The 24150-nt window shown below is 39.1% G+C and overlaps 1 protein-coding gene across 6 annotated transcripts in view; it reads right to left on the bottom strand.

Moving 5' to 3' along the window:
* PKNOX2 (PBX/knotted 1 homeobox 2) overlaps nt 1–24150 on the bottom strand; it is a 363592-nt gene that overhangs the window by 71046 nt on the left and 268396 nt on the right. For all 6 annotated transcript variants that reach the window (XM_051986748.1, XM_051986749.1, XM_051986744.1 and 3 more), the window contains one exon: nt 16064–16203. In XM_051986748.1, the coding sequence (XP_051842708.1) occupies nt 16064–16203 (140 nt within the window). The remainder of the gene's footprint in view (nt 1–16063; nt 16204–24150) is intronic.

The raw sequence follows: 24150 nt of genomic DNA on the forward strand, positions 1-24150 counted from the left end.
GGCAAGGAACACTGAAGACTTCTTTAGGTGCGAAGCTATGATTCTAAAGTGTGGCTGCACAAATAAATACACACACACACACACACACATCTCTCTCTCTCTCTCTCTCTCTCTCTCTCTCTCTCTCTCTCTCTCTCTCCATATATATATATATTTATATATATATATATATATCTGGTATGTTCCTGTACAATATAGTGTCTAGTTTGGGGTTTAGTTTGGGGTAGAATGGGTCCCACAAGCTGCTTCTTATTTTTCTTGGTTCCTGGGAGCTTTTTCTTCAGCTGGTTTAGAACCTTTAGTTCCTGTGAAATGAATGACCCTAGAGCAAAGTAGGAAAAAAGGGCTTAGGGACAGAAAGCTCAAATCTGGCCTCAGACACTCACTAGCTGTGTGACTCCAGATAAGTCACCTAATTCAGTTGAGCTGAAAGGAATCCTAGAAATAATTTCCTCATATGTAAAATGAGTTGAAGAAGGAAATGGGAAACTTGCAAGGATTCTTGTAAGAAAACCCCAAAATCAGATCGTGAAGAGTTGAAAACAATTGAATAACAATTGAATAACAATTGGTAACCTGCCTTACACTAGCTCAAGGAAGTCATCCTCATGGGATACATAGGGGCTATCAAAAGGTTTGGAGGAAGTTGGGAGGGTGATGGTGTTAACTCAAGTCATCACTAGAGAATGATCGTACTGGGGCTTAATAATAGCATTTTATAGTAATTTTTAATAATTCCGAAGGGATCTTGAGGGGTCTGGGTTTAAATCTCAGTTTATTCATCTTGAGGCAAATCATTTCACTTTTTTAGGACTCAATTTCCTCAAGTTTAAAGTGAGAAAGCCAGGTCAGATGACCCCTAAAATTGTTTTAATTCTAAATTCTATGATGTAAATCAACACTTTACATACCTTAATTTCCTTCCATGCTTAAAAGTCAGTCTGGTTCTGAATTAGTCCCGAGGTACAGGAGGAGGCTGGGGTATTTGGGAAGTTCCCAGAATCCCAGACTGAGATGATTCCTCAGCTCCCCAAGGCACCATGGTGGGGGAGCCAAATCAAGGGTCAAGTTTAATTTAGAAGATTCAGGCTCAACTCTCTGATGATGAATCTCACAGCCTGGCTACCCCGTAAAGAAGCAGTTGATCGAACATGGGCCCAGAGGCCACGGAGGCCTTGGAATGAGGAGTCCAGCTGGGCAGTGGCAATCACTGAATTGCTTAGCAGTTAGGGAACCACTCTGCAGTGAGCTTAGTGAAATCTGGAAGCCTGCCATTCTGGGCTCACACTATGCATCAGGAGCCATCAGGCAGGAAGGAAGGGGTATTATCCCCCATTTTAGAAATAGCAAAGGTAAAATCACACTTTCAGGAGTCCTTTCTTTCTCTTCCCAACAAGGTTCCCTTGGCTTCAGGGCAGAAACTACAAGGATATTAACACAGCACTTTGTAGATCTCCTGTCCCCTACTAAACCTCAAGTTCCTTTTTGATCCACCCTCATTCTGCTAATTATAGCAAAAAAGGAGATTCAAGAAAACATGGATCTGAGTACTAGCAGTGGAACTTATTTACTACGTGACATTGGGTAAATCGTTTCACATCTTGAGGCCTTGGTTTTTGTGATCTGAAAACAATAATGCTATATGACCTATTTATTTCACAGAATGATTGTTGAGGAAAGTGCTTTGTAAACTTTAAAGCACCATTAAAAAGTAAGTTATTATTCTTATCCTATGATCTAAGGCTCATAAAATTAAGCTTTGCTGAATACTACACCAAGTCTAAGAGCCAATGAGTATTTTTCCCTTATGTTTTTTCCCCCCACTAGCAACCAATATTTACCTCTTGCTTGGTGACAAAGAATGAATGGGGAATGAATTGAAAATGAATGTCTCTTAGCTTCTCTTTGCCTCAGTCTGCCCTTCTGTATAATGGGGCCAAACCAATTCTACCTTCCCATAGCCTTTCTCCCTCCCCCTCCTTCCTCCCTTGCTCTCTATAAAAATCAGGAAGAACAAACATAAGAATAAAGCACAAACTCCTTGAAACAAGACGTGAGAGATCTGGAGGATGATCATTAGATTTTATTTCTTGGGTTCTCAGAGCATTTGACCTCCACCAGAGCTCAACCAAGCCTCTCCCCCACTCTCTCCATTTCTCCTCATTCTCCACTCCTGACTCTCTCCCTCCCACCCTACCCTCTCTTAAGCCGTTCAAAATTTGGAGGAAATAAATCTTACAGCACTAATTCAGGGAGAGTTTGAGCCTCGTCAGTGCAGAACAAATAAAAGGGCTGAACTGGCATGACATTTTACTGCAGAAGAGAGGTCGTTTCCAGCCACTAATAAAAAGGATTTGACACAGACTAATAAAGAGAAATGAATTTCTCTAATGGCCTAATTTAGCACATTCAGCACTGTGCTGCTGCTGCCTGGGATCCGGGAGGGGAATGGAACAGTGAGTGTGGACAGAGGCAGGAGGGGAGAGCAAAAGACGGCTTGCTCATGGGAGAAAGGGAAAAAGAAATGATTTCAAATAATGTTTTATTATTTCTTTTTCCTTTTCCATCCTATCTCCTTCCCCTCCCTCTTCTCATCCCTCACCAGGAGCATCTGAATGAAAATCAAAATCAGGATATGTATGGTTCTGATGATTCAAAGAAAGAGCTCCCCTCAACAGAATTGGAGTGCTGGCTTAAGAAGGTGATTAAAGTGGATATGTTGATTTCTGTGGGTTTAAGCTATAGTTTGGCTTAATTATAGCTGACATTTTTTCCTTTTGAATTCTGTACATCTCACCCGAATTTCTCAGTTAGGTTTGCCTAGCTTGGAGGCAGGTCACGGGTTGGGGCATCAGAAGCGGCCTGGTCGAGGGGCAAGACTCTTTGACTGTAGCTCTTCAGGCAAATATTAAAGCACAGTTGTATGGTCTGTCCCCTTCTTTCCCTGTGCCTCAGAAAGGTTTTGGTTTTCACCCCAAGTCTGTTTTGCATTCTCGCAAAGTGTCCTGACCCTCTTGGTTAAGATCCACTAGAAGGTCCTCAGTCAAGGCAGAAAAATTCCCAAAAGTCATCTAGTTCCCTTGCCAGGGCTTTGAGGAGTTGTACTTAACACAGATTGGAAAGAACTCTTGACCATTTTCATAAATCTACAGAAAAAATCTAACTGATACAACTTCCCTTTGTTAGGAATTCTATAAATAAGTTCTCTAAGAAAGACGCATCAGAGCAAAGGGGGGTGGTGAAAGGGGGAGGAGAAGCAATGCACTTGGAATTAGGAAGCAGGGGTTTAGTTCCTGAATCTGCTGTTCAAAAACACCTAAGCCATAGGATTTAGAGCTGAAAGGAATCCTAGAAATAATTTAGCACAACACCCTTACACTGTGATAAGAAAACTTAGGTCAAAAAAGTGTAAGTTGACTTCTCTAAGGTCACAGATTGGTATGTGGAAGAGTCCCTTATATAGTGATAAGAAAACTTGGGTCAAAAAAGTTTAAGTTGATTTCTCCAAAGTCACAGATTGGTATGTGGAAGACTCTGGATTCAAACCTGGGAAATCTGAGTTCAAATGCCTGTTTTTCCCACTACCTCACACTAATGTGTGACCTTCGGAAAATCACATACCCTCTTTGAGTGTCAGTTTACTCAGCTATAAAAGGAGGAGAACAATACTGATTCAATCTACCTCATAGGTTTGTTATTAGGAAAGTATTTTCTAATTATTAAAGGACTATAGAAACCAGAATTGTTACTATCTGGAAGTCCATTCTTAAATCAAATTAAAATCCCTTCTATTATAGCTTAAGTTTATTTTCTCTTAAGACTCAATCAAGGAAAGCTGAGTCCTCTTCAAATTGTCCAAACTTCTTTCCCAATCCAAGCCACTGTTAAGCTTTTGCTATGCTCTGCAGGAGAGACAAGAAGATAATGTCATACCTTAGAAGCCAGGGATGGAGACAGTGAGACTGAGATAGGAAAAGATAAGAAAAAGACAGATAGAGGAAAAGTAGAAAAACAGATTTTTTTTTTTTAAAGGAAGAAAAAGAGAGAATGAGAGACAGAGTCAAAGAGAGACTGGTCATACACAGGGGGAAGACATTAATGTTGAGTTCTCTTTCTGGGTGATAAACCTCATGATTCACGGTCACCCAGTGCCATCCCTTCCGAATCGCTCAGCCATCCCCTCCATCACGACCTTGGCCAGGACGGCAGACCTCAATTACAGGCCCAGCCAACTGTGTGGCAGTCTGCTCACCCTGCCTACCTCCTCTGCTCTCACTGTACCCGACCTTGGGGGCTCCCTGAAAAAGCCAACACTTCTCCCCAGAGGAGCAATGGAAGTAGGGAAGGGTAGAGAGGAATGGGGAACTCCCAGAGCCCCTAACATCATTCATTGCATCCAGGTAGTTCATAGTTAGTTCAATGGATAGGGATATAGAATTCTTGGGCTGTCTCAAGTCTCTTAGTGACTAGAATAATGGGGTGGGATGAGGGCTAGTGGTGAGAGTTAGATTCAGAAGCTATTTGTTGATGGTCTATAAAGTACCATAGAGGATGACAAACCAGTGACCAAAATTGACCTCTGTGAGTCTTCTATCTTTAGCAAAACTCATAGAGGGGCAGGGGGAGGCTGCACCCATGATAGCATAATAATCCTAAATACTCAATCAAGAACTCTATCCACTATCATTATTCTGTTCCTTTCCTCTTTTCTTTCCAATGGTATGGCATTTTAAGACACTTTATGTGGGAAACATTGGAGACTATTCTGGAATAAATCCTGCTGTCCTGATCAACTCTTACTATTCAGTCAGATTTTCATGGGGCTTTAGAGTTGACAGAGCACTTTGTTCAAAGGAATTTGTAATCAGAAGACTTGGATCCTGGCTCTGCTGCATACTTAAAGCCTATATGTCTCATCTAGAAAGTTGGACAAGTCCCTTCCATGTTCCAGATCTCACTTTTCTCCTTTGTAAAAATGAGCAGGTTGGGCCAGACCATCTCCAGCTCTAAAATCTTTGAATCTATGGGTAAGACATGTGAGGGAGTCTAGCCAATGCTTTTCCCAATGAGAGCACTGAGGCTCTGAGAGCTTGGTTAAATGACAAAGCCACATCACCGAGGCAGAATTCATAGTGAGAACTTTTGGACTCCAAGGCCAATGCTCTTTCCACTACACCATGCTCATCTATCTGACTGCTCTGGGCTGTGCTTCCATCCTTGCTCCTCCTTCCCCCTCATCTGAGAACACAAAGCAACTGCCAACAACAGGATCCTCTCTGGCATCATGCCGCCCTTTCCTCTCCGAAGGCATCATTTCAGGGCCATCGGCTCATATTTCAGCTTCTAAAAAGTTAGGGAATGGGCCTGGCTTCTGATGAGCTTTGCTGGACTGAAGTAAGTAGGGAGGGAAGGAGAAGGGGAAATGTCTTAGAGGCTTTGTTCAGCCCTTGGCGTCCATCCCTGCCCTTACTCTAGCACACATACACATACACAACAGATAGGGTATGGTGAGCGGAGGCAGTGTGAATGAGGGAGAGTTAGGAAAATGCTAACAGGTCATATTTTTATCCCAGGTATGACGCTGTAGCCATGAGGGTGTATTTTTAGGGAGTGCATTTTTAGATGTGTATGGTTGGCAGTTGGTTCCCTCAGGTTTCCTTGGAGAGGGCATCTTCTCTGCTGTTAAAATGTAGTGGTATGTTGGAAAAGAACGCTGGTTTTGGAGTTGGAGAACCGGATTTGGAATGTCTACTGTGCGACTCTGGGTCAATTGGAGAAAATGAGGATATTAGAGGAAATAGTCCTGAAACCATCCTCTGCTCCCAAGCAGACCATTGTAATATAATGTTATGGGAACCTATAGAGTTAAATGAGTTTTATCTTTTTGAAGCTGGAACACCCCCGGGTCAGAGGTTAGAAAAATTCCCTTTCAGACACTTCATTAGGAAGCTCTAGTTCCCAGGGTGCTGACCAAAGAGATTTCATGGGAGCAAAAAAAAAAAAAAAAAAAAAATCACAGGAGGGTCTTTGTTTCTCCTTTGCCCTCACTTGCCTAGTCTTGTGCAGCTCCTCACCTCCCTCCCCCCTTCATCTTAAGTTTCTTTTTGCCAGCTTTTCTGTGCTCATTCATTCATTCATTCATTCATTATTTTAATAACAGTGTCAGAAGAAAATAAGAGTTCAAGTCCCACAGATGACCCAAAGTAGCTGAATGATTTTAGACAAGTCACAAACTCTCAGTCACAAACCCTAAGGCAATTTTCTCATTCTAGAAGCTGCAGAATGGTAGTTACATTATTTTTTTTTAATTAGGGTTTTTTGGGGGATGGGGAGAAGAGGCAAGGCAATAAGGTTAAATGACTTGCTCAGAGTCACACAGCAAATAAGCTTCTGAGGAGGGATTTCAACTGAAGAGGACTGGTGCTCTAACCATTATACCACCTTGCTCCCCCTAACTTTGTTAAATAAGTGAAATAACATTCAATAATAACAAAATCATAATCTAAGCCCTTTTTCCCCTCTGGGAGAAAAAAGACCACTGCCTAATCCCCAAAGTGGACTAATTGAATCCTTTTCAGTTTATAGATGTTCCAATAGGAACTTTGAGTCCTAAGTAGAATCATATAATATCCATACAGACTTGGGTCTTTTTTCAACAATTAAGTGATTCAGGCCAATTTCAATGAACTTATGATGGAGAGAGCCATCTGCATCCAGAGAGAGAACTGTGGGGACTGAATGTGGATCACAACATAATATTTTCACCTTTTTTGTTGTTGTTTGCTTTTTTTTTTCTCATTTTTTTTTCTTTTTGACCTGATTTTTCTTGTTCAGCATGATAAATGTGGAAATAATGTGGAAATTTTTATAGAATGTTTGACATATATTGAATTGCTTGTTGTCTAGGGGAGAAGGTAGAGGGAGAAAAACTTGGAACACAAGGTTTTGCAAGAGTTGTTGAAAATTATCTTTGCATGTATTCTGAAGTTTAAAAGCTATTATCAAAAGTTTAAAAAAAAAGGAAAAGAAAAGAAAAAGATTTGAGGGCTTCTCTTCAGTTTTCTCCGGGAACATTTGGAACCTGGTTAGAGACTACTCTGTCGAGGGGTTCTCCTTATTCTTCTGAATTGAGAGATAACTGTTCTTTCCCAATTATCAGTGTCATTCATGACTAGGAGCCAAAATTGAATGTGGAAGAAGAGTTCCGAGTTCCAAGAAATAGGGAATCCTGAAATCTGAAGATCCTATATTAGAATCCAAAACTATACTCCTTTGCCTTACTATGAAGAACCTTCTATAATCTGGCTTCACTTTATCACTGCAACATATTCTTCAGCATATACATTTCGCTGTAACAGGCCAGTCTCCTTATTATCTTCAGAAGACATTGCTGATTTTCACTCTTTTTTCTTCCTGACTTTTACTCCCTTTCCTTTGTTCCTTTCTGTGCTGCTCCAAAATCTACCTAATTTTAAGGCCTGCCTCAAATCCCACTGCCTCTGTGCTCCTTCCAGCTTTCACTGACATCTCTTTCCACTTCCTTTGACCTCTCATGGTACATACTGGATTCTAGTTGAAACACTCATTATTTCTTATCCAAATATTGTAAGGAACTCCTAAATGGTCACTATGTTCACAAAATTTTCCCTCTCCAATTCATTCTTCACATAATTGCCAAAACACTATTCCTAAAACCCTCTCTAATCATGTCACTAGTAAACTTAAAAACTTCCAGTGGTTCCCCATTGTCTAACAAGTAAAATAAAAATTACTTTACCTTGGCATACAAGATCCCACCTAATCTGCACTATGACACTAATCTACCTTTCCAGCTTTAGTGTTGCTTTTGCAGATTCTAGGCTTCAGCCAAGGAGGATTAGCTGTTTATTTCCTGATCTTGACCCTATGTATACAATGCCTTTTGCCTGGAACACATTCTGCACACACACACACACCCTCCTCTGCCTCCTGCCACCATCTTTGCTGACATCTTTGTTCTTTTGTGAAGTCAAATTCAAATGCCATCTCTTTCCTGAAGTTTCCATTAATCCTTCAAAAGGAATACTTTCTTCCTTGAATTTCTTTTTTTTTTTCCTATTTTTGTTTTGATATATAGATTTTAATAGGCTTTCTAATCAAATCATCATTTTACTGTGACGATATCCTGCTCTATTACAGTAGTATAAACATTAAGATCAATATTAAGTACAAATGTAGACAACATCAGATGAACTAAGTAGTCTTCATGAACCAATAATTGAAACAATTGTCAAAAGCAAAAATAAAAGATGCTAACAACCTTATCTCTTCTTCTCACCACAATACACCTGCTCAAATAAAGAAGCTGAATAAGGTTTCCTCGAATTTCTCGGAACATTCTGTGCTGATCATTTCTAATCTATCTTCCATTTATTTCTATGTCTATACTAGATTTTAAGCTCCTTGGAGACAAACTTTGTACCCATTGCCTAGCCCAGTTCCTTGCACGCAAGACTTTATTAGATGTTTGCTTAATTCTAAACTTCACAATACAATACAATAATAATATATTATAAACTGAATTATCATAAAAAAGTAATTATCAAAACTATCTGGTGGTTACTAAGAAATAGAGTGGTAATCAGTGAACTAGATTAGGCATATTAGACATAGTATTAAGTTTTTATAGTAATCTAGTGTGTGATAAACCTAAAAACCATACCTTATGGGACAAGAACTTACTACTTGACAAAAACTGCTGGGAAAACTGAGAAAATGATATAGCAGAAATTAGGTATAGACCAACATCTTACATCATATGCTAAGATGAGGTCAGAATGGATACATGATTTAGATATAAAGGGTGATATCATAAGCAAATTAGGAGAGCAAGGAAGTTTATCTGTCAGATCTATGGAGAATAATATATGATCAAACAAGAGATACAAAATATTATAAGATATAAAATTTGGATTGTATTAAATCAAAAAGAGTTCACTTAAACAAATCTAATGTGACCAAAATTAGAAGGAAAGCAGAAAGTTAGAAAACAAATTTAAAAAAAAATTCAATTTTCAAAAGTATTTTATTTCTCTGAATACATTTAAAGATAGCTTTCAACATTCAGTTTTGTATGATCTTGTGTCCCTAATATTTTTCCCTCCCTCTCTTACCTCCTCCTCCCCAAGACAGTGAGCAATCTTTCAACATATTTCCATGTTTATCCTGTTATACAAGAAAAAATAAAACTAAAGGGGGAAAAACATGAGAAAAAAAAAACCAGATGAATAAACAAAAACAGGTGAAAATACTATGTTTCAATTCACATTCAATCCACATCCATAGTTCTCTCTCTGGATACAGATGGCATTTTCCATCCCAAGTTTCCTGGAATTACCTTGAATCACCACAATGTTGAGAAGAGCCAAGTCCATCACAGTTGATTATAAAAAAATCTTGCTGTTACTATGTACAATGTTCTCTTGGTTCTGCTTGCTTCACTTAGCATCAGTTCATGTAAGTCTTTCTAGTCTTTTCTGAAATCAGACTGCTTATCATTTCTCATAGAACAATAATATTCCATTATTTTCATATACCAAAACTTATCCAGTCATTCCCCAATTGATGGGTATCCTCAATTTCCAGTTCCTTGCTACCATAAAAATAGCTGCTACAAAAATTTTTTGACTGTGTATTCTTTTTCCTCTATTATGATCTTTTTAGAATACAGATGCTAGTAACACTACTGGATCAAAAGGTATACAGTTTGATAGCCTTTTGGGCATAGTTCCAAACTGTTTTCTAGAAGGGTTGGATAGTTTACAACTTCACCAACAGTGCATTAATGTCCCAGTTTTCTCACATCCCCTCCACCATTTATCATTATCTTTTCCTGTCATCTTAGCCAATCTGATAAGGGTGAACTGGTATCTCAGAGTTTTGTCTAAATTTGTATTTCTCTAGTCAAGTGTTTAAAGCATTTTTTTCATATGACTAAAAATGTCTTTAATTTCTTCCTCTGAAAATTGTCTATTCATATCATTTGGCCAAATACCAATTGGGGAATGATGTGTATTTTTATAAATTTTATTCAGTTGTCTATATATTTGAGAAATGAGGCCTTTATCAGAAACACTAGCTGTAAAAAATCCCCCTCCCCCCCCCAGCTTTCTGCTTCTCTTCTAATCGTGGCTGCATTGCTTTTGTTTGTGCAAAAAAAAATCTTTTAATTTAATATAATCCATTTTGTATTTCATAATATTCTTTGGTTCTTCTTTGGCCATAAATTAGGAAAAAAACTTTTAGAGCATGTATTTTTGATAAAGGTCTCCTTTCTCAAATATATAGACAACTGAGTAAGATTTATAAATTGATAAATGGTTAAAGAATATGAACAAGCAGTTAATTAAAGCCATTTATAGTCATGTAAAAATGTTTTAAATCACAATTGATTAGAGAAATGCAAATTAAAACAACTCTGAGATACCACCTTACATCTCTCAGATTGGTGACTATGATAGAAAAGGAAAACAATAAATGTTGGAGAGAATGTGGGAAAACTGGGACACAAAAGCAGAGGTAGTGGAGTTGTGAACTGATTCAACCATTCTGAAGAGCAAGTTGGAATAATGCCCAAAGGGCTATTAAACTACATTCCACAATACCACTGCTATGGTCTGTATCTCAAAGAGATTTTTTTTAGAAAAGGGAAAATAACCTATTGTGTGAAAATATTTATAGCAATTAGTTCTTTTTGTGATAGCAAAGAATTGGAAATTGAGAAGATATTCATTAACTTGGCTGAACAAGTTGTGGTATATGAATGGAATGGAATACTATTGTGCTATAAGATATGAAAAGAGAAACCTGGAAAGATTTACATAAACTGATGTAAAGTAAAGAGAACAGAACCAGGAGAACATGGTAGTAACAGCAATACTATACAAAGTTCAACTGTGAATGATTTAGCTATTGTCAGCAATACAATGATCCAAGGTAGTTTTGAAGGACTTATGATGAAAAATGCTTTCGATTAGAGAAAGAGTTTGAATGCAGATTGAAGCACACACTATTTTCACTCTATTTTTTCGGTATTTTTTTCCCCTTTTGGTCTGTTTCTTATTTTATAACATGATCAATATGGAAATATGTTTTACATGATTGTACATGCATAACTATATAAAACTACTTACTATTTTAGGGAGAAGAGAGTTGAGAGAGGGTACCAAAAAATTTGGAACTCAATTTTTTCTTTAAATGAATGTTACTGTCTTTCCACATAATTAGAAAAACAAAAACTATTAAAAATAAATAAACTCTATAGCACAATGGAACATCTACCATAGTGCAAACTACCTAGTGAGCACTCAAGAAATAACTCTCATGTATATACCACTTAAATCTCTACAGAGTACTTCATATATTTTACCTCATTTAATCCTCACAACAACTCTGAAGAAAAGGCTATTATTATCCCCACTTGACAGATAAGGAAAGTGAGGCTCAGAAAGTCTTTGATCCAGCATTACACAGCTTGCCTGAGGCAGCTTGGTCTTTAGGAATGCTAATCCAAGACTATCTACTACTCTAAGCTTTTTTTCTTGTCTGTTGATTAATCTCAGTTGAATGAAAATGAAAACCTATCAAATCCCACACATGGATTAGTTTACCTTACTCTGAGGCTGGGAGCAATTAATCAGCTATTTCCTACAGATGCTATAATGAATAACTTTCTACAACCATGTAGACAGAAGGGATGAGCCAAGGGATCTAGGTGTTCTGAACTCTCCAGCTGGTTCAATGTGACCTATCCAGTGGGACAAACCTAAGGGCAGTCAGGCATTTAGCTAGCACTCAAAAGGAAAACTGTACTTTTTATTGTTTTCCAGGAAAAGAAGAAATAAGAATGGGAGGGTGAGTGGGTTGTTCTAATATGATGAAAATTCCCTTTCCTAAATATATATGGTTTTGTCTGGATGAAGTAGGGATATTTGTAATGTAAATGTATGAACTGGGTTAGAATAAAATAAATATGGACTACTGAGGGTATATGTGACAGAAGCCTCAATATGTGATCTCGGTTAAAGGGATCGACATAAGAAAATACAGAAGCAATGTTCAGAAAAGCAGTTCAGAGAGCATAAGAGAGTAAAAAGAAAATAGCATTATGATTTGGTATGCCAATGCAGCAAGGAGAGGGTAAATCAACTAGAAAGGGCTTGAAAGCAGAAGGGTCATTTAGGGACTTGTCCTAGCTGAGAGAAAGTGCCATAAAAAGATTTGACTTGATAAAGGCAGGCAGGGTAAAATCTAGGGAAGGGCAAAACCAGTAAGTAATTTGGGAGTACAAATAGATTCAGAGAGAGCAGTTTCCACTTGGGACAACAAGAAAAAGCTAACTAATTCCTAAAAGGAGCATAGCTAAGGGTGAACTTCTCACCCTTGCAGTCAAACCTAGAAGGAAGGAAGAAAAAAGCATTTATTAAGCACCTATTATGGGCAAGAAACATATTATTTCATGTGATCCTCAAAACAACCCTGGCAAATAAATGCTATTATTCTGCTCATTTTACAGTTGAGGAAACTGAGGCAAATGGAAGTTAAGTGACTAGGTACTTGCTCACAACTAGTAACTGTCTGTAGCTGGATTTGAATTCAAGTCTTTCTAAGTTCTATTCATTCCACCAACTAGCTGCCCCTAGAGTAAAACTAGTTAAAGCGAGATTAAATAATAAAATCTGTAACTTGCATACATTTTTTGATCCCTAAATAGCTGTGTGTTATGCTAAAGAAAGAAGGAAAGAAAAAACGAATAGAGAAAGGTTATGGTATCAAGGAAGAAGGAAAGAAAAAACAAATGGATAAAGGTTACAGTATCAAGGAAGAAGGAAAGAACAAACAAATGGAGAAAGGCTATAGTATCAAAGGGCCATTGGAAAAAGATGGCCCCTATTCCTTTGTGTCAGGATGAAATGACCATCAGTGAAAAGCAAGGGAAACTGTCTCGCTGGGGGTTTGTCCACAGCTGGCACTGTGGGAAGTTGTCTTGCCAAGTCTGGCAATCACCTACCCTAGTGACCTAGCCCTATGGGCCTTTTATCTAGTACCTTTCACTGGGGAAGCTAAATAGGTGCTAATGCCCATTATTCTCTCATTCTTTTTGCTGGCTCCCAGATGAGATCTAGCTAGTATTCATTTATCAAAAATAGGATCCTATAGTGGATTGTCCCCAGGGTTCTCAAAGCATTGTGTAAACTTTAATGATTGAATGGTCAGGCCTTAGGGGAGAAGTTGGGGCTGAGGAGATAAATTCTCTGGAGAGTCATCTTCCCTCTCACTACCCCCAACACCTGGTCATACCCAGCTCCTTGCCACTCAGCTCCTCCCCAGGAAATCTCAGTTTCCATGGGAACCTACACACTTCAAAGGGGAAAGAAGGAGACTGGAAGAGAGAGAAGAGAGGAAGCCGGATTAACCTCACCTTCTTTGCCCCCCTCACCCAGCAGCCAGCAATCTAATTTATATGTGCCAGCTAGTGCTTGACATGCTCTGGGCACTGGATCAACATTACCCATTACTCCCAAGTAAGAGGGAGAATGGGCAGGCCATGCTGTGTGTTTTCACCTGTTTGGGAAAAGCCCCAGGGTGGAGTGTTTCAGGGAAGAAAGGAGAGGGGGCCCCTCAGTGAGGTCCAAACCTGTAGCAGCCCACCCTGCTGGGCTGCTTCTCCTCAGGCCACCCCTCTCCCTCACTTGGGGGCCTATAAATGCAATTAGCCTCGATGTGCATCCAATCATCAGATCCGCTCAGATTATATTGCAATCATTAATCTGAGCTGGGGAGCTCCTTGTGTTGCCTTGCTGATTAGCCTCGATGATGCTCTGGTATGATCCAATTAAAGGAGGCCCCTGCTTTCCCTCCCCTCCCCACCCCCACCTCCAATCTGCACCTCCTCCAGTTTCTCTGTCAGAGGGGAAGCAATTCATTCTATCCTGATACCCAAATAAAACCTTCCCGCTACCACACATATGCTGTATATACAAGCACATATCCACCCACTTTTGTCAGCACTCCTCCTCCTGCCTTCCTCCCTCACAGAGCCAGAGAGAGGGGGCAGGGGGTCCGGCTGACTTTTCTTCATCTGGGGCTCTGGGATACGTATGGAGAAGCACAAAAGCCAGTGCCCAGGCACTAATATGAATTGAAAGAGTCTTGTTACATTTATTGACATGAAATGCTGACTCCCCAATGTGGTTTGAAGCAGTCACGCTTCCTGGAGGCAGGCAAATCTAATTAAAATTACCCTGGGCTCCTAGACCTTCCAGAAGTGCCGGACTGCACTCCCAGCTACATCTTCTCATCAGTCCCACTCTATGGCTACAGAAAGAAAAGTCAGATTTTAACAGGAGCAGGGATAAGTTAAGATGGAGCCCTCTGGGTTAACTGTAGAAGGAAGCCAGAGGAGTAAGGGCAAGGACAGACAAAATAGACTACAGTGGTATAGGTGCACCTACTACCAGAACGTGATTACTGATTTTGTCTCCCAGTAGTTATAAGCATCACATAGAAGCACTTACTATATGTCAGGATCCATGTGAGGAACTAGTAATGCTCCCTAGAACCTAGTGATATTCTAAAAGGGACAATATTTCTAGGAGTTTATATTCTAGGATAAGTATTGAAGTGCAATAGGAGGCTATACCAGAGACAGAAAGAAGCACCATAGGGTCTGAAGCTCCCATAGGTTATTTCCCAAGTCAGACAATCTCAGAGTTAGAAACCATCTACATGAAGTTTACTAGAACAGGAATCTCCTCTAGGATATTTTCAACAAGGAATCATTCAGTTTCTTCCAAAGACCTCCACTAATGGCAAGGAGAATCTAATCACTTTTGGAGTCAGCCCATTCCATTTGTGGAATGGGATATTTCCCCACTATATGGAGCTGAAAAAGTGGCTATAATTTCCATCCATGATTCCAGTTCTTGTTACATAGCCAAGAAAACTACATCAAATCCTGCCACCAAATGACAGCAAATACTGTTGCTTAAAACCAGTTATCACATCTTTCCCCAAGTTTTTTCTTCTTCACACTAAACAGTTCTAGTCCCTTTGACTATTTCTCATTTGGCTTGGCCTACAGTTGTTCACCATCCCAGTCCTACTGAAGGTGGACTTCAGTTGTGCAATGGTCTATGGAAGAACCTGAACTTTCTCTAGTCAGTGTGGTACCAACGAGGGGTGTAGAGTAGAAAGGATAAAATGACAAGAGAGGTGGTAGAAGAACAATGGGAGCTCCCCAATCCTGAGAAATCTTGCTACCTACAAGTTCAAATGTTAGGCTACAAACAATCGATTTGCTGAGGGGATCCAACACATGCTTGATGGTAGTATTTCTTTTTTTGGAGAAGGAAGGAAAGAAGGACAGAAAAGCATTATTAAACTCTTAACTATGTGCCAGGTCGTTGGGTACAATTTGAGTTGATATGGGCTGAATTTCTGAATAAACAATGGTGGGAAAAGGGTTGAAAGAGGAGTAGTGCTGGGGGATATTCTATGTATCACTAACCTTCATCATAAAAACTTCTGGGGAACCAGAGCCAACCCTGGTGCATTAGGGAAAAACTGGTTTGAATCAGCTTTCCCCCTCCCTGAAGGACTTCACAAACTTCCTTTAAGTCTTCTAAGAGTTGAGAAAAATGGAGAAGTAGCTATTTTCCATCTCCAAATTGTTCTTAGAACAACAAAAGAAGGACTAAGGATAGTACACAGAAAGGATAGGTATCAATGAGAATTTTCGCAAAAGTCAATGTCAAATACTGAAACTGAACAAGTAAAACTATCGTAATTGCTTTATCTCTCAAAAAGCTAATCTAATGAGCAGGATTTGAGACACTCCTACCTAGTGATAGAAGACACTAAATTAACCCAGGAAGTCTATGAATCTAAAGGAGGAAAGAAAATGTAGTCCTTGCCTCAGTGACTCTCTTCCTGCAATGACTACCATCCCTGTCTCTGAGGTTCAGGGGGTAAGCTTCCTAATAAAGCTGGATCTCTGGCTGATTAGGGAACTGCAGTCTCTTACCTATATACAGCACGCTTGTCAGCCTCCAGCTGAGCCTGGGGGTCGATAGGGGCACTGGGAACCGGGGTGCTGGCAGCAGCTGAAGGCGCTGAGATATGGACGGCCTGAGCCTTGGTGGGTGGCTGGGCGGTCGCCGTCATCTGCAGAGAAAACAATGGCAGGGGAAGAAGAAAAGAAGTTAATGCTTTTAAGATAGCTGCTCCCTTCATGGATAAAATCTGGAAGGAGTGTATCCATCCTGAACTGCATAAATGAGGTGATAGATATGCACCTGAAATAGGGTGTGAGCAAATGATAGAAGTGTAAATGGTTTAATTTACAGTATAGTGAGGAAAGCATTAGATTTGTGCTTATCCCAATTGGATTTAAAAATCCCAACTCTGATACTTTCTAACCAAGTGTTCTTGAGCACCAAGTTGTAGAGACTAAAATATTTCATAAATTCTAAAGTGTTATATAAATGAATTATTATTTGTCATTATTTATTGTTTCATATACGTATATATGTGCATATGTAATATATACACATACATATATGTGCATATATATATACACACAGAGAAACCTATCAATTTTCAGCAAAATAGGCCTATCTTTGCATAGACATATAGGTCCAATTCACATAGGTGAATTATTTAGACTTAATCACAACTAACTGAAGCAGTAATAGTTTGAAAAAAAGGTGATTTATAATTTGCACTGTCACTCCTAAATCACAACTGACTGAAGCGGTAATATAGTTTGAAAAAAAGATGATATGTAATTTGCATTGTTACTCCTAAATAAAGCTAAGTAGAATAAAACAATGAATTTGTTTGAAAGACAGAGGTACAACAGAAGGCGTGCTAGCTAGAGTTGGAAGTCAGGAGAGCCTGGCTCTGACACCAGATCTATGATCCAGAAGAATAAAACACTGAACCTCCCTGAGCTCATTCCCTCATCTGTAAAATATTGATAATACTATCTACATCCCAGGATTGTTATGAGATTGAAAATGAGCTATTCTATGAAATACTTTTTGCAAATTTTAGAGCTTTCTATATATGTCCTATTTTGTTTTATTTTTTAAAAGGCACTGGTGAAATATTCACATTTTAAGACCTTAGCTTTAGTCACTTTGAAAAGCAAGGAAACAAAGCTGAAGTAGTTCTTTAAGTAAGGGCTTATCTATTTTGTTTGCTTCAAGTCAGAGTTAAAAGTTTCAATTGTTTTTATTGTCCCTAAATGATTCTACAATCGCAAGAAGAATTCATATAGTCATTTGAAGAGATGTAGGTCTAACGAAAAATAAAGATTAAAAAAAAATATATATATGATCCCATAACCAGTACATGTCAATGCTTCACATTACTTCTCTAAGGCAATAATTAGGAGTCAATGACTTGCCTAGTGTCACAAAGCTAGTGAATATCAAATGTCGAAGGTCAAATTTGAACTCAGATCCTCCTGACTCTAGGGCTAGTGCTCTAACCATTGAACTATCTAGTTGTCCTACTTTAGCACACTTTCTATAGAAATGAAAATGCATGTGAAAACAAGAATCAAAGGTGAAAGTTAGGTAGCATAATGAATAGGGAACGGTACCTAAAGTGACAGAAACCTGGGTTCTAATTCTGCCAAGATATAGACCAGCTGTGACACTGAATAATTTTATTGAACTAAATTGCAGGTATTTTTTTTTTTTAATTTGTAAAATGGGAGAGTTGGATCAGATGACATTTAAGACTCTTCTAGATCTAAATCAATGATCTGGTGTACTCTGCCTGTTTCCTCATATGTAACATAGGGATAATAGAAAAATCATATGATTGTTGTAAGGATCAAATCAAATGAGATAATTTATGTAAAGTGCTCCACCAGCCTTAAAAACAGTATATAAATGTTAACTACTAAAAATACCATACATTCTAGATTTAGGAAATTATACTTCAAGAAATCATGTGGTCCAGCATTTGCCTTCACTTGGGAGTTGGAGTATATTCAAATGAGCCCAAATCCACTATTCCTACTGCAGAGAGGAGGGATGAGCGATGAAGATATAAAAAGAATTTATCCACAATGCCATCTTCTATCACAAGCAATATTATACATAGGGATAGAAGAAAAAACACAGCTGTGGCTATATCCATCACTTAGTATTAATAAAATAATAAGAATACATCATAGTCTACATATTATATTACATATTAAATTATATTACATATAAGTATATTAGTACTAAATATATTAAGTATAATAAAGTATTATTGATGTATTCTAATCCATCACTTTTACTAGAGAAAAGATAACAGATATCCTCATCACTGTAGGTTAGGCAATCTGCATAGCCCTTTACTATGAATTGGCCACTGTTCTCATTCAAAAACTGAGACATCATAACCAGCTCCTCTTGTTACGACTGGCCATGTCCCAAAAGCACCTTTCTACCTCCCACATTTTGGAAGCAAGAGAGGAAGGGTCAACAAAACTCTACTGGGTAGTGACAGACACTGCTAGTGACTTAACCCCAACATTGGTTCAACCCCAAACCAAGTAATCCAGCAATAAAGACAAACTGAAGTTCCTTCCACAGCCTCTACTGCTGGGAAAAACATGGTCCCCAAGCAAGAAAAACTCATGGGGATTAGCAAATTGGAATTGATCAGGGAATCCAAGAGAGCTGATTGGAGGTGCTAGTCCTTTTCCTAACTGTTATTATTGCTATATTAGCTTTACTACCTGGTCATTCCCCATAGCTTCTACAGACAGTGTGATAATCCCACATGAGAAGAGTCAAGTCCAAGTTCAGCAGGTAAGACTGAAGACAGCGTAGGAAAAAACAAAACAAAACAAAAAATTTTAAGGGAATCAGCCAATTTTTTCCTGGCAGGGGAATAAAGCCAATTATCTCAATTTTTATTAATCACTGGCTAGACTCATTTGTCCCATCTGACACAATACTGATGTGTCCCAGGAGAGGGGAGAAAGCAACTATAATAGGCATAATCTACCATTAAAAAACCTTAAGTATAAAGTATAAAAATCTAAGTTCACAAAATATCAATGTCGTAGGAATGGAATGTAATAGGGTGGGAGGAGCATCCTGAAAAAAAATAAGGAATTGATTTCCTCAAGCAAGAAATCTTTGCTTTATGGAAGTGAATGATACTTAAAATGTGATTCAATGTCTCAAAGTTGAATTATGTACAAGTTCAGGACTTCAGGAATGCATTTCTTTCACAAAGTAAAGGATTCTGGTTTCTAAGAATCCTTAGAAACCTTAATATGAAATGCAAATTGGGCAGGTAACCCCTTTTAAGCTATCCAGGCAAGACTTGCTTTTAGCCACAAATCTGAATGATCTTGGGGGTCACAAGGAGTGCGATCATGAATTGAGTTTCTCTTTCACTCATACTTCCCCTAAGGATCTGGAGAGCCAGATCAGGGATTAAAAAGGAAAACTTGGAATAAAATGTAAATCAAAGCTGGTTACTTTCCGGCATCCCAATAGGCACTAGCTGAAAAGTAGTTATTAGGGCTCAGGGAAGGAGGAAGGCTGAGAGCACAGTTAGGCGAGGGTGATGACTCAAATTTATAAAACTCCTGGGGGCCAATTCGGCAAACTCTGCATTTCCTTGGGGTTTGGGGAGTGAGTGTTTATCTCTAAATAGATTTCCTTTTATAGCCAGAAACCTCCATTTCCCAACAGCTGGAGCTCAAAGGCAGAGAGAATGACCTGCAGCTGTCAGCAGGGCCTGGAGGTGAAAGGCTGGGGGCTGGAGGGTGGAAAGGGGGGGGTAGTGGAGAAGAGGGAATGAAGAAGGAGGGGTAGTGGAGGAAAGGGAATCAAGGACTAGGAGGAGAGTATTAGGAAAGAGGCTCAAAAAGTCATAGTGGGGGTAGGGCAGGAGTCAGTGATTTCATCTTAGTTTTCTCCCTCAATATCTTGCCTATAGGATGTGGAAGGCTCCCTGCTTGTTTACTACATTGCATTAGGGGCCTAGACGGGCCTGCACAGACCATCCTGGTTCTAAGGTTCAATTGACTAGAATTCTTGGCTTCTGACAACTGTCCAAACAGTTAAGCCCTGAAGTTCATCATTACCCTTTAGAAATCTTGCTTGGATATATGGGCCAATATCTCTTAGAAGGGGGTGGGAAGAGAGGGAAGAAGGAAGGAACCTTAAAAGTTGTCATTTTTCAGGATGGGAGTGGCCTTGAAAAAATAATCTGAACCACCAGCCACTACTATTCTCTGCCTCTCTTTTGGTTTCTTTCCTCTATTTTTCACCACTGCCTCTGCTTTTCCCTTCCCATCATAAAGCTTGGGACACTGAGGATACCACTTAAATTTAGTGTGGAAGGAGATTTAAAAGCCTTATTTTTATAGAAAAGAAAACCAAGATGCAGAGAAATTAAATGATTTGCCTAAGGTAACACAGATCATAAGTGTTACAGGTAGAATTTAGACCCAGATGCTCTTAGTTCTTTAATCAGTGTGCTTCCTCCTCTGGCCTTTCCTAGTCCCCATGGCCCTTCGTCGGATATTCTTGAGTAGACAAATGGCTTCCCCAAAGTAAAGTTAATCCCAAATCCAGGTGAGGAAAGAAACTGAGCAGATCTTACAAACAGTCCTCAAAGAGGGAGATTTTATGATTATGATAATGGGTGCTATGAATATTTGTGCTACTGGTCTGCCAATTGCCTACTTTGGTTGCCTTTTCCTCAGTCCAAACCCCTTACATGAGTTAGAATTACTAAGGGATCAGTGTGTGACTTGGGACTTCATGGATTATGGGAGCAAGGTTCCTTCTCAATCCAGAGTTCTGATTTAAAAAAAAAAAAAGCCTATTTGATCCCCTAAGAAAAAAAATTCCCTAACACCAAAGGATAGCGTCAAATCTGAACAAGTGCTCTACCCACAGCCCAAGCAGGCATAGATGATTTGAGAAAAAGCCTTTTCTAAAGAGGTATCTGGTTCAGGACTAGTCACTGAATAATGAACGAAGAGAAACTAGCTTATTTTGCCTTCTTGCCATAGTGCTAAGGAAAAGGAATAAATGCAAGCACCTAGCAATGGACATTTCCTTCCACATAATGTTTGGGCATTCTTTTTCTTGTTAGGACAGTTTGACTTTCCAGTGATCCAGCTAAATAGGTCTCTAATTTGAGGGCTTCCTTTAACTCCAGCCCTTTCTGGGGTAGAAATGAGGGAGGAACAGCTAATAAAAGTGCAACTATACCATGCAGCAATTAGACATTTGCTACCAATAATCCATAGAACATGCAAATGACAATAACTCATGCTTACAAAATGCCCTATCAATATAAAACACAATAAATATATCATCTCCATTGAAACTCACAATGTTAGGTAGCACAAATGTTTTATTATCACTTTACAGATGAGAAAACTAAGTACAACCTCTTTATTGTAATTCAGTCATGTCCAATTCTTTGTGACTCCATTTGGGGTTTTCTTGGCAAAAATATGAGACTAGTTTGGCATTTCCTTCTCCCGCTCATTTTACAGATGAGGGACTGCAGCAAACTGGGTTAATTGATTTGTCTAGGATCACATAACTAGTAAGTATCTAAGGCCAAATTTGAACTCAGGAAGAAGAGTCTTCTTCTCCAGGCCCAGCACTCTACCCTCTGCTGTGAGTCCCAGGGAAGTTAATTGATTCCAGAAGCAGAACTTTGTCTAAGGTCCCAACTCCTTCAGCTGCATGATCTTTGACAAACTGCCTTACCTTCCTTACCTATACAATGTGAATACTACTACAATAGGAAAATGCTAATCTTAAAAGATGTGCTGTGAGGATCAAATGAGAGCCTATCTCACAAAAGTGCTTTGAAAAGGATAAAGTGCTAAATGAAATGTCTAGAAATGTTATACAACTGCCCAGAGTTCCATTAAATATAAACAAAGAACAAAATATTACCACAAAGAGAACTTAATGATGAGGTAGAAATCTATTTCATTTCATTCTGACCCATTTCATTTGGACTCTTCTCATCTCCACCTCCTAGATTCTTAAGTCCTTAGGTAAAAATCTTCTTCTGCAAGAAGCCTTTCACAATTCCCATTAATGATAATATCTCATGGCTATCTCTAACTTAGCCTACATTTGTCTTATTTGTACACAGTTGTTTACAAGTCGTTGTTTCCCCAGACCATGAGTCATTTGAGAGAAGGATACCACACAGGTTCACTTCACAACTTAGTTGCCATCCTCAACAACTTGTTTTCACCACTTCATGTCCAATCAGTGACCAAGTCCTATAATTTCCACATTTCTAACAAACACCTCCTTATTTCCTCTGATAACTAGTCCAGGTCTTCATCACCTCATATCTGGACTACTGCAATATTCTGGTGTTTGGTCTCCCTGCCTCAAGTGTCTCCCCAGTCCAACCTTTCTTCCAGAGAGCTGCCAAATTGACCTACCTAAGGAGCCGATCTGACCATTATCAGCTCTTTTATTCAGTAAGCCCCCGTGGCTCCCATTACCTCCAAGATCAAATACAAAAACTTAGGTCTGGCCATCAAAGCCCTTCATAATCTGACCCCCATTACCTTCCCTCCAGGTAATCTCTGATCTAGTGATAATGACATTCTTGCTGTTCCTAGAAGAAAACACTCCATCTCCAACTCTGAATGGTTTTTATTGGCTGATCTCCAGGTTTAGAATATTCTTCCTACTTATCTCTATCTTAGTCTCAGCTAAATATATATCTTGTTTATATATAGTTGTTTATATGTTGAAGACTCTATTAGAGCTTCTTGAGAACAAAGATTTACTTTTTTGCATTAGTATTCTTAGTGCTTAGCACAGTGCTTGGCACATAGTAGGAGCTTAAATTCTTGCTGATCTGACTCATCATGGATTGCATTGGCAGTCTGGCAAAACCCATGGATCCCTTTAATGGCTGTTTTTAAATGCATAAAATTATAAAGGAAACTAACTATACTGAAACACAATCATAGAAACATTTCCAAAAAGTTGCAAGTTCATTAGGCCAACTCCCCATCCCACTACACCCCCTACTTTTTTTATTTTTGCAGAAGTGGAAATTAAAAGTCAGAAATGGAAAACTATTTGTTCAAGGTCGTACCTAGATAGCAAGCGTCAAAACCTGTTAATGAACTATGTCTTCAGGTTCCAAATTCAATTCTTTTTCATTTAGACATTTTGTACCCATGTGACCTTGGTATCTCTGTGAGCCTCCATTTCCACTTCTGTAAAACAGACACAATGATATGCTAGCTACCTCACAGGCTTGTGAGGAAAACACTTGGTAAACTATATAAACACAAATTTTTATCTCCTGAAGCACTATATGTGGACCTACAATGAAGCAAGGGAAACCATCCCACCATAATAAGTATTTTGTGGGGGACCATAGTGGGCAAATTTCTGTTCTGAGTGAACCACCCATCTGCCTAATGAGTTGAGTGGTCAGCTTGTTCTATGCTTAGGACTTACCCCTTGGGACTTAGCCAATTCTTTTGGTCTCTATAGTCACCGTGTTATTTGTGGTAGGGAGGAGAAGATAAACAGACTTCTTTGGCCAAATTGTATAAAACACTAAGATTCCCCCAAATTGCTCACCCAAAAATCTTGTAGTTAGACTCACCTGCTCTGGTAACAAGTTAACTTCACACTATGGACATCACACCAGCAAGTTATGGCAGATAACAGATTCCTCTTGTCCATTCTCAGTGATATTAAGTCACATGTATAGGGGTCTTGAGAACTGTAAAGGTCCACATAACTTTGAGGAACATGGGCGCTCTCACACCAGTGATGAAACCTTAAAGCCCTGCTTTTTCTGAATATCTCATGACTATAATTTTGGAAACTAACGTATCTTGGGCTCAGGCTTATGAGCAAGCTTGACATTCACTGGGTGAACTGGATATAGAGACCAGTTTCCTGCCAATGACAGGAAATTTTAAGGGCCTAGGGGAAGACTAAGGCCTTTAAGGAGATTTTCACGGAACAGCTGCCAGGCAAGAGGATGTCCTTTCTCAGGATTAAAGGCCACATGGTTCTAATGTGATACTCCTGACTACCTGGTAGGGCACTGAAGATTGGGCATCAG

The sequence above is a fragment of the Antechinus flavipes genome, chromosome 3 (assembly GCF_016432865.1).
Source record: "Antechinus flavipes isolate AdamAnt ecotype Samford, QLD, Australia chromosome 3, AdamAnt_v2, whole genome shotgun sequence".
Taxonomy (NCBI): Eukaryota; Metazoa; Chordata; class Mammalia; order Dasyuromorphia; family Dasyuridae; genus Antechinus; species Antechinus flavipes.